At 51.0% G+C, this 15,662-nt stretch overlaps 1 protein-coding gene across 1 annotated transcript; it reads left to right on the top strand.

The window, feature by feature from the left end:
• Nucleotides 1-5,033: 5,033 nt before the first annotated feature.
• FAAH2 (fatty acid amide hydrolase 2) lies at nt 5,034-15,043 on the top strand. Its single transcript, XM_067304467.1, has 11 exons — nt 5,034-5,249; nt 5,334-5,416; nt 5,894-6,027; nt 6,379-6,588; nt 7,026-7,145; nt 7,791-7,926; nt 9,192-9,309; nt 10,243-10,362; nt 11,462-11,573; nt 12,460-12,654; nt 13,707-15,043. The coding sequence occupies exons 1-11, from the start codon at nt 5,034-5,036 to the stop codon at nt 13,880-13,882; spliced, it is 1,620 nt and encodes a 539-aa protein (XP_067160568.1). The 3' UTR covers nt 13,883-15,043.
• The last annotated feature ends 619 nt before the right edge of the window (nt 15,044-15,662 follow it).

Genomic DNA, 15,662 nt, shown 5'->3' on the forward strand with positions numbered 1-15,662 from the left:
AATAAGCAGGAATTGCAAATTTAGCTCTTTGGACTAACCATATGCAGCAGATGAGACAAATGGTTGCTGCAAACTGTTCAAGCCAGAAATACTTTGAGCCTTCCAAGCCCAGATTCTTTGCAATCTTGTTGCCCAAAGGAATCCATGATGGAGAAATCTGGAGTCCAGCTTATGGGGGCTCAACTGTGCTGCTAAAGCCAATGGAAGAAATAAAACTGCTCTAACATTGGGAGAAGTGTCCTCTGTAGAACCTGTCTTGCCAAAACCCATGAGCTGAGGGAGCTGAGTTTGGTGGGGAGAGTGCCTGCACTGGATTCGGACCTCCATCTCTCTCAGCTAAAGCTCTCTCTGAAGCTTTTTATAGCTTGCACTGCCAGTCAGCTGCAAAGTGGTGGTGTTGAAAAGGTACTTACTTGCCTGTTCTGAGCCCATATTTCAGAAAGCTCTCCTGTGTTCCTAAAGATCCTCATTTCTCATCAGCCCTTCACCCTGTGAGCAAGCAAAAGTTCCTGCGAAGTCCTTTCTGCTTAAATGCAGTGCCCTGCCTTCCTGTGTATGCAGGTATGGGGACTAGGTTTTGGGAGCAATTTCAAAAACCTATTTTTTTCAAAACCCTGTGTGCTTACAACACAGGTACTCAACAGCAGCATAACACAGCAATGAGCTAGCAGAGAATCTTCCAGTCAAGCTCTTGAGAAAGCAATAACTATAAATCAGTCCGTGGCAACATATGAAAGGGGTCCTGTGAAGCTCATCATTCAACTTGCATTATGCTCTCCCAGATTTGGATTCCATGTGTTTTAACGCAATGGCTTTTTATGACCTCTCTGAAGCAAATCTTCCAGATGCAGCTGGCTTAGCAGTTCTCTGGCCCAGAGCAGGGGAAACCAACAGCCCCATCGTGTGGTTATGGAACACTCTACTGAAGACAATCAATGTGCTCTAGAGAGCACAAGTGACATTTCCTCGGGAAATGCACCGTTTCCATTATGCTAGTAACCACAAGCTGTGCAAATACCTTGGACAAAATAGTCTGGCTTCTGGCAAACTTGTGACAGCCAAAGAAGACAAACAATGGAAACGCAGAACATAGCATCGCTCAGTGGTTGCTGTAGTTAAAAGCAGGCTCAGAGGAACCTCCTTTAAATTTCTTATCTCATTGTATTCCTATTATTAAAACTGTAGATCATGAAATTAATCCTTGCCTCTCCCCACTCATAGCGAAGGTCTTTAGTAAGGATTTACTGTCTTATGCTCCCATCTCAGTCACTGCATGGAGTGAGATGTGGGAATTTCTGAATGTTGGGAGTCAACAGGAAAATATGTGTTGAGGTCTTGTGTTTAAATCCGAACCTTTAAACATCCCTTCTCTCTTCCCCCTCCCCACCATTGCTCTACACAAACAGTTTTGTTCTGAAGCTTTATTCTAAAGATAAGCTTTAAAACGACTCATTTTGCATGGGAAAGAATTGTGTTGTCAAGGCTTTCCACACACCCCTGCCCCAAAGTTTTATTTTCTCTGCACTGGTGAAAAGATCCAGAAGAGCCTGATGAGTTCAGTGAAGGTAACCAGAACATGAAGTCATTGATCAGAATATGCCTCCTTGCTATTCACCAGCCCTGAACTCTGGGGCTGAGCGCATTTCATGGTTTCCTGGTTAATCAGTGGTTACAACATGTATAAATAGAGTGAGCAGAACCAACCACTCCAATTTCCATACATTCTTGCTAATCTTTTTTTTTAAGCCATCAACACTAATGAAATGACTGGTGATAATGACTGGCATAAGGTCAAGATTTACAAATCATGTTTTTCTTCTAACTAGATAGTGTTCCTTCTCATAAAGTGGTGGAGCAGGTTTGGATGTGTGAGCTTCATTGCATATTTCCGAACCTCTTGCTCTTGGCTGCTTTTTTTTTTTTTTTTTAATCTGGAAATACCTGGCTTCTTAGTGTGTTTGCTTGTTTGTTTCTGGTAAATGAAGTGCAGTCTTAATAATTTAAATCTTAGGCTTACTGATACTTTAGTTCTAGAGCACCTGCTACCCCAGAGTTTCCACTTTTCATGGAAATAAAGCTCAACTGGGCTACCTGTTCCCATGAACTGGGATAGCCATTCTTTTGGCATAACTTGCAGAAAGTCCACCTCCTTGACCTAATGAGAAACAGTACTAGCTGCTATCTGGGACACTGTTGGTATACAGTGTGATTAACAGGGACACAAGTAGTTCATGACAAGTATATGTCAGCTAATCTGCTGTGAATTTCAAAGCACTGTTCTTGAAAGCTGCCAAACACTGAGGGAGACACTTTCCATTGCAAACAAGAGCACAAAGCTGGGCTGCATAGGGAAGATTTCTGCTAAAACTCCTGGGCTGTGAAGGGATGCAGAGACCCAGGACAGAAGTGATTTTGCTTACATCCATGTCTGTCAACATCTGTGAAGGACCTGAACGGAAACAACTGGCAAATCAATGCCACAGAGTGAGAAATAAATTGACAAGACCAGCAACGTACAAAGTTTAGGAGGAAGGGACATTTTTGCCCTGGCTCCTTTCAAGTGATGTATTTTACTGTTCTAGTTTTGGAATGTAGCTGTGGGATTGCTGGCTTACACAAACCACTCGTAAGCTCTGAGGGAGCCTTTCCGTTCCTTGCGCAAGTTCCAGACCTAGCAATTTGAAGGTACAACTGCCAGCGCTGCCAGAAGATTTCATGGGCCAAGTTTTAACAAGTCCTGACTTACAGTTTGTTGTAAGTACATGACTTTGGGTCTCTGTTAAGCTGTGATTACACAGAGAATGCAGATGAGAGGAAAGGTTAGGGCACATGCAGAGATTTTTCCAACCTGTACCTGCTGTAATCTAAGGGTGTGTAGGTGCTTAGATATTACAGGGGAAAGTGCAAAGGCTGTATACAGATCTAGATAAGGCCACCTGCATGGGTGTTTCAGCATTGTCAGGGAAATGGAGAAAGGAGCTTTAAATCTCCCTTTGCACTGTCAGCTACATGCACACTGGTCTGTCTGAGGAAGCGCTGAGCACAGCAGTGCTTCTAACCCGTACCAGAGTTGGTCGTAGTGTGCAGTCAAGGTAGACCTGTCAAAGGAATGGAAAAACTGGGACAGGAAAATCAGCAGGGCATAAAAATTTCCCTTGTTCATCCAAGAGTAAGGGACACCCCTACCTTTTACAGCTGGATGGGATTTTACAAACTTTGCAGAGGTTTCTGTTAACTAACTAAACCAACTAAAGGATGAAGAAGCTTTCTATGATTTTCTAGGGCAAAGGCAACTAACTCCAAACAGGGAAAGAAACTTTTCCTGTTCTTTTCTTCCCTCCTCCATCCACATTAGGAAAGAAAAAATGTCTCTTGGATAAGAGCTTGTAAAAAAGAAATATTATCAAGATGACTTCCCCTTTACGTTCAGCCTAGGTTTTTATGGGACAGAAGTCAATCTAGTATCCTCCCAGGATGTGTATGCTGAAAAGTATTTTTGTAAATACTGACACGTTGGCTTTGCAATCATGAAACATTTTCATAAGGAAAGGAATATCTGCATCTTCCTTGCTTTTCACTGAGAATTTAATCACCAAGTATGAGGAGGAAAAGAGATGTAGCAGAGCCAGCTCAGATGCTGTGTAAATGCTTGTTTCAGAAGACAGCATTTTTTTCCAGCATTACCAATTCTTATAACTTTTGCTTTGAGGATAATCCAGTGCTCTTTAGTTTCCAGCTCCTGTAATCAAGGGCCTTAAGAATCTCAGTGCTTGTTTAAAAATAAGTATATTAATTGCCATCTTTTATGAGGGAAGAGCTTGAGAATGAAGCTCAGTGTTTAAAACATACAGGATCGATATAATTAGATATCAAATTTAAGCTAATCAGCTTTAAAATCCTACAGATTGCTAATATCCACTCTGCGTGTAGAGCTAGACCTTGAGGACAGGCTTTTAGATGTGGACTGGCAATCTGCACAGTACATGGAAGTATGTCGTCCTCCCCCTAATACAGGACATTCCTGTAAGCAAGCCAGACGTATTGCTGATGCACTCAACCACAGTGCCTTATCGCAGCTCAGCCTGAGCAGCTTCAGGCTTCTTCTGAACGTTGCCCAAGAGAGCTTGTTGGTGAAGACCTTTTAACAGGGTCAATTGCTATCCTAAATGCCCTTAAAAAAAAAAAAGTCTTTCTTCACTAGGCTATTTTTAAGCTCTGGCTAATTACCCGTTAAGTTGCATTATTTACCCCTCCTCATGAGCTCTGTCCCTGCACTAAAGAGGTGAATTTCCACTCGGTGAAACAACATGGTACAATTGCATCCCTGGAGGGGCCACCAGTAGCAAACAGAGAACTAGTCTTACTCGTGTCTAACAACACGGAGAAGCTCGTGCACAGCCTAGCCGCGCGAGAGGCTTCCCTCAAGTGGGCTCCCTCCGCAGCGGCAGCCGCTGCGCTTCAGCCCGGCCGCGGGGCCCCGGGGCAAGGCCTGGCGCCGGCGGGCGAGCGGTTGCTGGACCAGTATCAGGCCCCAGGGATGCCCCCGCAGCCCTAACTGCCTGGGGTGGCTCTGACTGGCGGCGGCGAGAGGGAAGAGCCCCGCAGGAGCGCTGCGGCAGCCGGCGACCTACCGCCCCCAGGGGAGCCCGGCGCTCCCCGGCTGAGAGAAGAGCCGGGGGGGGGGGGAGGAAGGCGGGGCACGCCGCCATGACAGTTTACACTGCGGGGGGGGGGGGTGGCGGCAGTTGCCACGGCAGCTCCGCTGCTGGGGCAGCACCATCCCTGGGCTGGGACTGCCTCAGGCCCCACGGGGCTTCCACGGCAGCAGCACCCCGGGACGGCGGAAGGCGCCGCCGCGGCGCCCCGTGGCTCCCCTCAGAAGCGCCGCGCCGCGGGCGGGGCCGCGCCTGCCCCCGCCCCTGGGCGGCACCGCCGAGGCGGCCGCGAGCGAGGGGGGGGGAGGGCAGGCAGGAAGGAAGAGGGTCCGGCGCGCTGCACTGTGGGTGCCGCCGCCGCCGCCGCCGCCGGGAGCCATGGCGCTGTCGCGCGCGGAGCGGTGCCTGGCGCTGCTGCTGCGCCTGGTGTCGCGCGCCTGCCTGGCGCTGCTGGCGCTGGCGGCGCGCGCCGCCGCCGCCGCGGCCCCCGCCGCGGCCCCCGGCGGCCCCGGGCTGCGCGCCGTCCCGCCGCCGCGGCGCGCGCTGCTGCTGCTGTCCGCGCGGCAGCTGGCGCGCCGCATCCGCGCCCGCCAGGTGAGGGCCGCCCGCGGGGGCAGGGCGCCCGGCCCCCCCCCCCCCCGCCCAGCCCTCACCTCGCCTCCCTTCGGCCCTCTGCAGGTGACGTGCGTTGAAGCGGTTGAAGCTTACATCGAGCGGATCAAAGAAGTCAACCCCCTCACCAATGCGGTCGTTAAGGACAGGTGAGCGGGGGGGAGCGGGGGGCCGCTGCCCCGACCACCTGCCGGTGTCCCGAGCCACCAACAGCAGCCTGTCGAAGCGTGGCAGCGAGCGGCTGTCGCGCGTGCTGGGGCCGGGAGCTGGGGAAGGCTCGTCTCTTCTCGCTGACTCCATGTTCTGTATAGCCGTGATGCGCTTGGCAAGACCTAGCTCCCTGTCAAACCGTCCGAGAGCCACACCGGGAAGTTCACGTATCAACTGTGAGCGCGTTCCTTTCCATTCTAGAACACAGTTACACTTGTACAATCCATTGGGCATCTTTGGTGCCTCCATCTCTGTTCCCCATTATCGCTCGCCCGCGCTCACCTCTGTGATAGATGAGAACTGCTTCTTGCCTTGTAGCTGGATCACGACCACCCTTCGGAGACTTCTGGTCCTTCCTAGCTCCGTCGAGGCTGGAGAGAAGCACCACAGCTGCCCCTTCTGCTGTTCCCTTACAGGTTCCAGGAGGCCCTGGAGGAAGCCCGGCAGGTGGACGAGCTGCTTTCAGAGGGCCCTGCTGATGAATCTCTGGAGGAGAAGTTCCCCTTCTTGGGGGTTCCCATCACTGTCAAGGAGGCCTTTTCTCTGCACGGTGGGTTTGCGCTTGCTCCTCTCCAGCTTTTTGGATCGCAGCTTGCTCCCTCTTGCCCCAGCTCTTCTCAGGCTGGCGGGGAGCTGTGAGGCCTGCTTGGTGGGAAACAGCTTCCCTTTCCCCAGTCTGTGTCCCCCTTTAGCCAGGCACATTGTGTCTGTTTTCATTTTTAACACCCAGACACTCTGGGCTTGTTGCAGGATCTCAGAGGAGGAGGTAGTAGTCCTTGCAGTTTGCACAGGTACCGGAGAAGTTAGCCAGCCTTGCAGACGAGTTGCCTGCTGCCCTGAGAACGATCTCTGGGAAGCTGGCATTGACTCCTCTCTCTATTTGTCGATCCCGGCACCACAGGGATGCCCAATACGTCTGGCCTGGTCAGCCGCCGCAACGTCATCGCCACATCGGATGCCACGGTGGTGTCGCGACTGAAGCAGGCGGGCGCGATCCCACTGGGTGTGACCAACTGCAGCGAGCTGTGCATGTGGTATGAATCCAGCAACAGGGTCTACGGCCGCACGAACAACCCTTACGACCTGCAAAGGATTGTGGGCGGCAGCTCAGGTGAGCCTCCTTGCCTTAGCATGACCTTCCACAGGGAGCAGATGAATGCAGCAAGGAAAGCGAACAGTGTTCCCAAGTCTTCTGCCTGCTGCATTAACCTGTCACTGGAGCCCTGCAGAGCTCGCGTACTTGCTTCCTGGGCAATACAGTAGGTGATGCAGAGGTCCAGCTGCCTGGTATCTTCTGGATGTTACAGCTGGCGTTGCTTTGATCACTCTGTCTTCCTATGGATATGAATGGCAGTGCTGTTATGGCACTTATACAGGGAAAATCACTTTGGCATGAGTGGCCCAGCTGCACCCTGGACATCACTAAAGCTGAGGTGGCTCCCATCCCATCTGCATGTGAATAGAAGTGGCTGCAGCAAGATGCTCCTACGTTGTTGGATGTTCTGCGCTACAAGCCTGTTGGCTTTTGCTTTCTTTTCTCCTGTGCAGGTGGGGAGGGCTGTGTCCTGGCAGCTGCCTGCTCGGTGATAGGTGTGGGCTCCGATATTGGTGGCAGCATCCGGATGCCTGCCTTCTTCAATGGAGTCTTTGGCCATAAACCCACTACAGGTAAAGTAGGCGTGGGGGTGGGGGGACTGTGCATCTTCTCCTCTCAGCAGAAGGTTCTTGAGATGAAACATGGGGAGAGCTGTGCAAGGAACATGTTCAGGACACTCCTTAGTTTGCATCACATAATTTTTGATGTGGTGGGAGTGCTGTAACTGAACAGGCAAATTCCTGTATGGGACAAGTCCACTGCATGAGCACAGCCCGGCCTGAGCAATGGGAAGTTATTTTATGGCAGAATGTCAAATGCATGGGAGGCGGGAGGTGTGTTGCACATGGTATTGCATTCTCAGTGTGGGATGTTTTCCCAAGGTCAGTATCTGTTGCTTGGGTGTTTTCCTGGCAATAGGCAACTATCTGAGGGTTGACATAAGACACCCTTCCAAGCCCGGTCGGGGGTGGTTATCAGACTCTGATGACTGTGCGCAGTGAAAGAGGCAGGGTTCTTGTCTGTGCCAACTGGGTGCTTCTACTTCTTTTCGCTTATGCATGTTACCATGTGGTACCGTTGCATGCAGTTCCCTGAGCGACAGCTTCCCTCTGCACTGGAAGGCCGTGTCCTTGCAAGGCTTGCCCTGGCTTGAGATGGTATTTGCGGAGATGCAGCTCACCTCGTGATGGCTAACCCGTGTGCCTCTGTGCTTGCAGGGGTGGTGCCCAACGACGGCCAGTTCCCAAATGCTCGGGGGGTGCGGACCAACTTCCTGTGCACGGGGCCCATGTGCCGTTATGCAGAGGACTTGGAGCCTATGTTGAGGGTCATGGCTGGGCCTGGAGTCAGAAAGTAGGTTGCTCTTATGCTTTCATTGGTCTCAGCTACATTCTGGCCATTGCAGCAGGTCATTTTTATTCATTCCCTTTTGGACATGATAGCTTGTCTAAAAAGTCAGGTCTGTGCAGCCCAAGTTGCTTGTTACTGATTTATTTTGTCTGCTTCAGGCCTCAGTGGGACCCTTGCAGGCAGGGCGTGCAGCTTTCCTTCCCACCACCGATATACCCAGTGTTTAAGCAGCTCACAGGAGCAGGCTGTCTTGATCAGCCATGCCTGCCTTGCAAGTGAGACTTGAGGAAAGGAGCACAGCCCAGCCTGTCCCTCGGTTGAGTGTCAGCGTGTCCCTTCCCTCTTGAGGCTGGCCTTTCTTTTGGATTTTATGCGTGCTCTTTCCTGTTGCTGAACAATTAGTTTTTCATCCTCCACCATGACCTATGGCTGTTTGGTCTCTTGGTAGCTTCGTGCACTTGAGAAGTCCTTTATGCTGAGAGAGCAGTAAAACTCCTGGTTTGATGCCCCTCTCCCTTATCACAGGACCCATATTGAAAAATATGCCTTTCCTCTGCCCCTGTGAAGTCCAGGGAAGCATTACTAGTTGGATGACATGAGGGCCACTCTCCTTGTCTGACCAGTCATTGCTCCCTGCCTGCTGGTCCCCCTACCTTGCTTTAGACAGCATCAGCCCCTGCAGAGCCCAGCGCAGCTCTCACCTTGGCACGTGTGGGCTTGCTGTTCACTGACAGGCTGGCTAGGAGATGAAGAGGAGCGGGATAGCCTGCCAGTGCTGCAGCGTAGACCTTGTACCGCAGTGTGACTTGCGCACGTGTCGGTAAGGAGCAAAGCAGAGATGGGGCAGACTAGGCAGATCCTGCTCCTTGCTGTGGTCTCTCTGCTGGCTCGTTGCACTGCACGTGGCTGCTTTCTCTGTTGTTACTTTCACTTCTCCCGCAGCTCCCGTGGCATGGCGCTGAGCCGCATTCCTAACCCTGGCCGTGGCCAAGGTCTGTAATTACCAGGTGCATATTGAGAGACCTGGATTTTTCTGACAGTTATGACAATAGCAATAAATAGGCAGAACTACTGGGGCCTAGGGCTGATTGGGCAAGCAGGTGGGTGGGTTGTGGACTGCACTGAGATTTCCGTGTGTCTTCAGAGACTCCCCTTTCTACTGTGATTATCCTCGGGACACATATCTCTCATTAACAAGAGTGTGAGCAGCTCTGGCAGCCAGGGAGGAGCAAGAAACAGATTTGTAAGCAGTGTTGTTGCTTTCACAGGCTGAAACTGGATGAAAAGGTGTCACTGGAGAAAATAAAATTTCACTGCATGGATCATGATGGCGGGTCCGTTTTTGTGTCACCTGTGGACAAGGAGATCTTGCAGGTGCAAAAGAAGGTAGGAGGGAACTGGAACAGGTTATTTAGACAGTTGGCTGTCACTGGGATGAGCATGGAAATAAAACCTGGGGAGAACAGTTCGAGGAGTCACTTGGGGATGAAGTGACCTGCTCCATGTGTGCCAGGGGCTGGCTCCTGTATATGATGATGGGCTGGAGGGCTGCTGGCTCTGGCACTGTCTAGGCAGCCTTGAGTCCCATTTATGTCCTAGCAGTGGAAAAATGTGGAAAGATCTTTTTCTTGTTTCTGCGTAACAGCAGAAATGAGGTGAAAATCTTGTGAGCAGTTGCAAATGCCCTTGCTGGCAGTAGTTATGTGCTGGTCATGTGTTAGAGGGGCATCCAAAGTTTTTGGTCCAATTTCCATTGCAATAGCTGTGTTTTCGCTTTCTTAACTTCTCTTCTTCGTATTATGGTGACCTTCTGAGGATGCATTGTATGGCGAAGGGAGTGCTGTGTGTTAGCACTCCCCCCAAGACTGCTGTCTGAGTTTTAGTCATGCAAAGGAAGAGATCTATTGGGCTTGAGCCCTGACTGCAGGTACTGCATTTGGTAGCATTTGGTAGCACAGTGGTTGCACACTAGAGTGTTTCGCTGTGCTGGCATATGAGCGACACTTTTAAGAGACTTATAAAATCTTCTGTGCTGTTCTTGATGCTGTTCTGGAGCATCCAAATTCCGCTTAGCTGGGGATTGCATGGTGAATTTCTGGGGACCTCGAAGATCACAGCTCATCGTTATCAAATGGAAGAAGTTTCAGCTGCTAAATGTAGCAGAGAGCTGGCAGGATGTGCAATATCTGCTGCGTAGTAGCAAAGGAAGCCTAGTCTGCAGACTCTGGCCTGCAGGCCTTTCCTGTCTCTGGTTTGCATGCGCTCACTGCAAAACATCACGTCCTCTTAGAAGTAAACCCTTTCCCCTCTTTTCATTAGGTGGTGGAACACCTCGAAGGTGAGCTGGGGATCCAAGTTCAGCGTGTGGCAATCCACAAAATGAAGTATTCTTTCCAGATCTGGTCAGCCATGATGTCTTCCAAGGACAGCGATGGGCAGGTGTGTAAGAGAGCTGGGCCAAGTTGCAAACTCTGTTGTAGCAGAGAAGAGTCAGCTCTTTTGGGGCCAGACATGGAGAGCTGTAGACTTTCCACACCTGCCTGAAGGCCTTCTGTGCTCCTTTTGTCCCCGCTCTCCTTCTTTCATCTATTTCCAAAGCTACACATTCTCCTCTCCCTTGGTAAGTGTCTCCTGGCAGAGGAGTGAGACATTTTAGGGAGGGACAGAGCATTTTAGCATGTTGGCCTTTTCTGCTCAAGTTAATATTAAGTCAGCCAAGCAGGCAGCTTTCTGCCTAGTTCTCTTACCTTTGTGCTGTGTGCCTCAGGCCAGGGCCATGTTGCAGGCTGGGATTAATATGTATTAGGAGCCCAGGACAAACAGTGGATTAGCAGCATTTTACCAGCAGGCTTGTGGAGCAGACAGCATTTTTTTTTTTTTTTTTTTTTTAACCCTCCATGTGCTTTGATTCAGTGAGGTCAGTTGTTGTGTTCCAGCTGCTTCCCCTCAATTTTTAGTTCCCATGCCATGCTCTGTGCACATATGGAAGTATTTCATAGCAAAAATAAACTCCTGGGTGTATACCTAGTGTGTTTTTGCCATGCAGACAGCAGTGATAAACAAACCAACCCTGCTTTCTAAGGAACTGTATCACAGGAGGGCATGTCTGGTCCCTTCTGTCTCCTTTTTCCTGACTCTGGAGTCATGTAACAATGGTAAATACCCTCAGGAAACATTATCCAGGGCATTTCTCATAGCGTCATCTTAGATAAGGAATTTTGAAAGGTGCCCATGAGGGGGACTCTCTTTTCCCAGAGATGAGTCCCTTTCTTGATATGTCTGGCAGGAGGAGATTCTCCTGCTGCTTCTTTAGGTTAGTGCAAGTGCTGTATAAAGCTTGTGATGGACATCTCCTTCCATCTGAAAATGGGAATAGTTTGCTCTTCACCCACTTTGTGGGGAAATTTGTTCTCTCATCAGAACATATCAGGGTAATTGAGCAGCCATAGACTTACCTGTGGTTTGTCAGTCCTCTCTTCAACATTGCGTGCTAACCACAGCAAGCTGTTGCTGAATGAGGGGATGTGTGTGATTGCAGGAGGCACAGCTATTCACAGACCTGCTTGGGGATCATGGGAAGCCAGTGTGGCCACTGTGGGAGTTGATGAAGTGGCTTGTGGGGATGTCTTCCCATACTTTCCCAGCCATTGGTAAGTCTGTGAGGAGCCAAGTGGCATGCAGTGGTGGTAGGGCTGGGTGAGTTGTTAAATGGGGGCTCTGTTCTCCAATTTGTTGCAGAGAGAACAGAAAAAATAGTGTCCCTCCGTTGCCTCATGAGGGGGCTCCAGGGTTTGTACTGGGAAGCTTCAGACTGTTTTTTAGTAATGATACTTGATGTCTTTAAGTCCTAGGAAAGTGCATGCTCTAGGGAGAGAGGGAGTTGATCAGATTTTCAGTAAAGAGGAATGGGACATCTCCAGAGAAGGAAAAGTGAGGATAATAGAGCTGCAGGCAGGGTTTGCCCCTTGCTATGAGCTCTGCCAGAACTGATGGAACTTCAAGGGAGCTAGCCAGGTGTCTGTACGTGTATTGCTTCTTAGCAGCATTGGGGATTAACCCATGTTACACACAGTGGAGAACCCATATTAGTGCCCGATACGAGTGCTGCTGCTGTCTAATAAGTGCCAAGTTCCAAGTGGCCACCTCCTGCCTGGACATCTATGTTCATGAGAGCCTGTGGGAGTACAGTACCTCTGGCATTTCTGCTCAATCCAGGTGAAATGAGCCAGTGGCTGGAAAAACTCCTTGAAGTGGCAGAACCAAGCCTTAGTCAGGCAGTCTGAAAGCCTTTACCCTAGCAAAGAGGTAGCAGAAGACTTGTCATACTGCATGCAGGGGGAGATATGCTCTGGGAACAGGCAGGCCTGGAGGGAGAAGGGCTTTCTGGGTCACTCCCCTGCCTCATCCTTAACTCTTTTAAGAGGTGGGGGAAGCTGTGTATGCCTTCATAATGTGCTTTCTAGCCTGGTGTAACATATGGGTCTCTTATTCATTCCACTGTAATGCTGCATTCCTGTTTGTGCTCTTGCCCTGTAGCCCTAGGGTTGACAGAGAAGCTGGTGAAACTCAACCCTGGTGGGAATGCCAAGCTGGTGAGCATGGGGAAGAGCCTTCAGGCTGAGATGGAGACCTTACTGGGACCAGATGGGGTGCTCCTGTACCCTTCTCATCCCACTGTGGCTCCCAAGCATCACTCTCCCTTGTGCATGCCCTTCAACTTTGCCTACACAGGTGAGCTGCTCTGGCTTCTGAGACAGGGGGTCTCAGATGTGCCCTTGCCTATTGTAACAGTGCGTGCTTGCACTGACTCACTCCCCTGTGAGGGAGAGAGGTGGCAGTTTGTGCAGAGGTTTGTAATGCCCAGTGCTTGTGCCAGCAGCAGCCAGGCTCTCAGGCGGCTGTGGGCCATTTTGTGGCTCTCTCGGACTGTAGGGGGAGCTCTCTGGAGCCATCGTGCCTACGAAGCTGTTGGTGGGGAGACCTGTTCAGGGGGGACTCCCAGCATATTTTAACTGGAGTATTTGTGTCACTAGTAGTGGACTTCGCATAGCAGCTAGGTGTCTCACTGCTCCAGAACATCAGGCAAGAATTATTGTCATGCTTTAAAACTGTGTGGCGTTTATGCCTGCTGTCTGCAGTGGGACAGGTTTGGTTGATGTGTCTTAGCTCTAAGGGGGCCACCCTTATAGAGAAACTTGGCCTAGCTTCCCTGGTACACCCTGTCCTGAAGGGATGTGTTAAGCTGTTACAGCTGGCACAGTGTTTTAGCAGGCATCCAAGGGTTGCCAGGTGTCCTGAGGTACTGGGATTGACAGTCTGGGGCTCTTTATGTGGCTTTCCTGGCTCTTGAGCAACTTGATCTCAGCACCACACTGCAATGCTGTCTGGTTTTGGAGTAACGTAGGGATGGCACCTACAGCAGCAATGTTCTGAAGCAGATCTTGGCATGCCATGGCAAGTGCCCTGTGAGCGTATCATCACTTGTCATTATAGTTTTCATCTGTGATGCTGGCACTGGTGGAATGGTGCTGATAGGATTGCACTTGGGAACCTCTGGCCAGCAGCTTCTCTTTGTTGTTGTATCTCTCTGTGCTGCTTGGTAGTTGCGTGATTTGACTGTACCCCCGTGGAGAGGACCTGCTTCCAGCAGCCCAGAGCTGTGTGGGATAACAGTTACCTATCTGGTGGGAGAACTTTCTCTGAGGAGTCAGGGAGTGTCCTATCCTGTGCATAACTGATTGCTGTGCCCAGTGTCTGTTCTGATGCAACCTTCTCTCTTCCAGCTATCTTCAACGTCCTGGGCTTGCCTGTGACACAGTGCCCGCTAGGCCTGAGCAGCGAGGGCCTGCCGCTTGGCATCCAGCTGGTTGCAGCTGCCTACAATGACCACTTGACGCTGACAGTAGCCCGGTATCTGGAGAAGGCCTTTGGAGGATGGGTATTCCCTGGGAAAGCCTAGCATGGGTTCCCAGGACTCCAAGGAGGCAGAGACACAGATGGTTGTGTTCACAAAGGCTGTCTACAGGTGCTGATATCCGATATCGTCACAGCACTACTTGCTCCCTCCACACAGGGAGAAGCTGGCCAGCCCCATGTCTCCACCCTGTGAGCAGTGCAGGGATGTGGGGAAACCTCAGCGTTCCCACTGGAGCTGTCTCCTCCCCCAGCACCATCTGTGAGAGGAGAGACCTGCCCTCCCTGTGGTCCCTTAGGAGCCCCTGATGCCCTGCACTCTGAGCAGACAGCCCATGTCCTGTCTGGGGCAGGCACTGATGTTTCCCTAGGCATGGAGACCACTCTTTCTCTGTAACGCTTGCTGCTTTAAAGATGCTGGGTAAAGGCTAGAGAGAGGGGTCTGGCAGGGCTTGGGTGCTGTTGGACTGCTTGGGGACAACCTCCCAGCACCATGCTGGGACTCTCGTGGGCACATTCATTCTTTCTCCTTTGTGTCTCCCTACTCATGTGGCTGAGATCGCATGCCAGTGGCCTTTCTGCACCAGAGGCTTGCTGGTCCCTGCAGCCCCGCTGGGCTTAGAGAGGGCAAAGGGTTTTTCTCCCACACCATAACCAGGAGGAGAGGGGCTGCTGATGCTGAAAGTGTAGCTGTTGGCAGCTTTATGATCTATCTCTTTCTCACTCCAGCTCTTTTGTGGGGTGAACAGCATGCTTGGCTCTGTCCTTTGTGCTCTGTCTGGAGCGGAGCTAATGGTCAAGGGAGGAAGAGCTTTTCTGAGAGGGAGCTGGTCTTGTAAGCCTGGGCAAGGGAGGAAGAGCTTTTTTGGGAGAGAGGTGCTCTTCTAAGCCTTTGACAGCACTGGCAGAGCTCTTTAAATGCTACTCTGTGTGCTGAGATGGCTAAAGCATCTCCTGCCCATTTTTTCATCCCCTTCCACCCCAGTGGGCTGGATGTTTGTGGTCACCCAGGTTAATGGGCTTCCCCTGCTCCTGCTGCCCAACCTCCTGAGATGTCAGCAGCTCCTGACTTCTGCTGTCTGGCCTCTCTCCCCCCCTGTAAATGAATGTATGCAGAAATGCAGGCTGCTGGCCATTTCAGGGGGGCAGTGAACGTGTGCAAGATGTACATAATGAAGATGATATTAAAGAGTCTATCCGTCCAGTCTGCTGCCATCTCTGTGTCCTTGTTCTTGAAGGCCTGTGCTGCAGCCATGCTCTCCTGCGTGCTTCCCACATTGTGATCCTGCTTGTACCACTGCCCATCTGTGCTCACATAGTGAAGTGCATTGAGACTTTTCCTGCAGGCTGAGCCTAGAGTATGGGCTGCCAAATGCTGCTCTGCTGTCTTGACAGTGTGGGGACAGCAGCAAAGGCACAGGTATCTGCTCTCAGGGTCACACTCAACCACTGCCAGGCTCTTGCTTTAAAGTGACTGTATTTGAGGTGTCTGTGTTTTGTTTCTGGCACAATAGAAGGGAGTTGTCAAGCTCCTTTGGTGGTACCAAGTTTGGTCGCTGTGTTAGTAACAATGTGCCAAAGAAACCCAAATTAGGGTGCAGTTGCTTCTCAGCCCACCGCGTGCAGCAGCTGTACAGCATTATGCTTTCGGAAAGCATGGTTCCTGGTACTTCTGCTCTCCTTGTTAGGCTGCTGTGCTGCTGCCTCTGTTCTCAGCAAGGCTTGGCTTCACAAGGCATTGCTGAGCCGTGCATGTGTTTCTTTTGGTTCTGCTGAAGCAGTTGTTTCTAGGGCAGAGCAGCAATGCAACTGAGCAGATGTGACAC

This window comes from Apteryx mantelli, chromosome 13, assembly GCF_036417845.1.
Source record: "Apteryx mantelli isolate bAptMan1 chromosome 13, bAptMan1.hap1, whole genome shotgun sequence".
In the NCBI taxonomy this organism is placed as follows: domain Eukaryota; kingdom Metazoa; phylum Chordata; class Aves; order Apterygiformes; family Apterygidae; genus Apteryx; species Apteryx mantelli.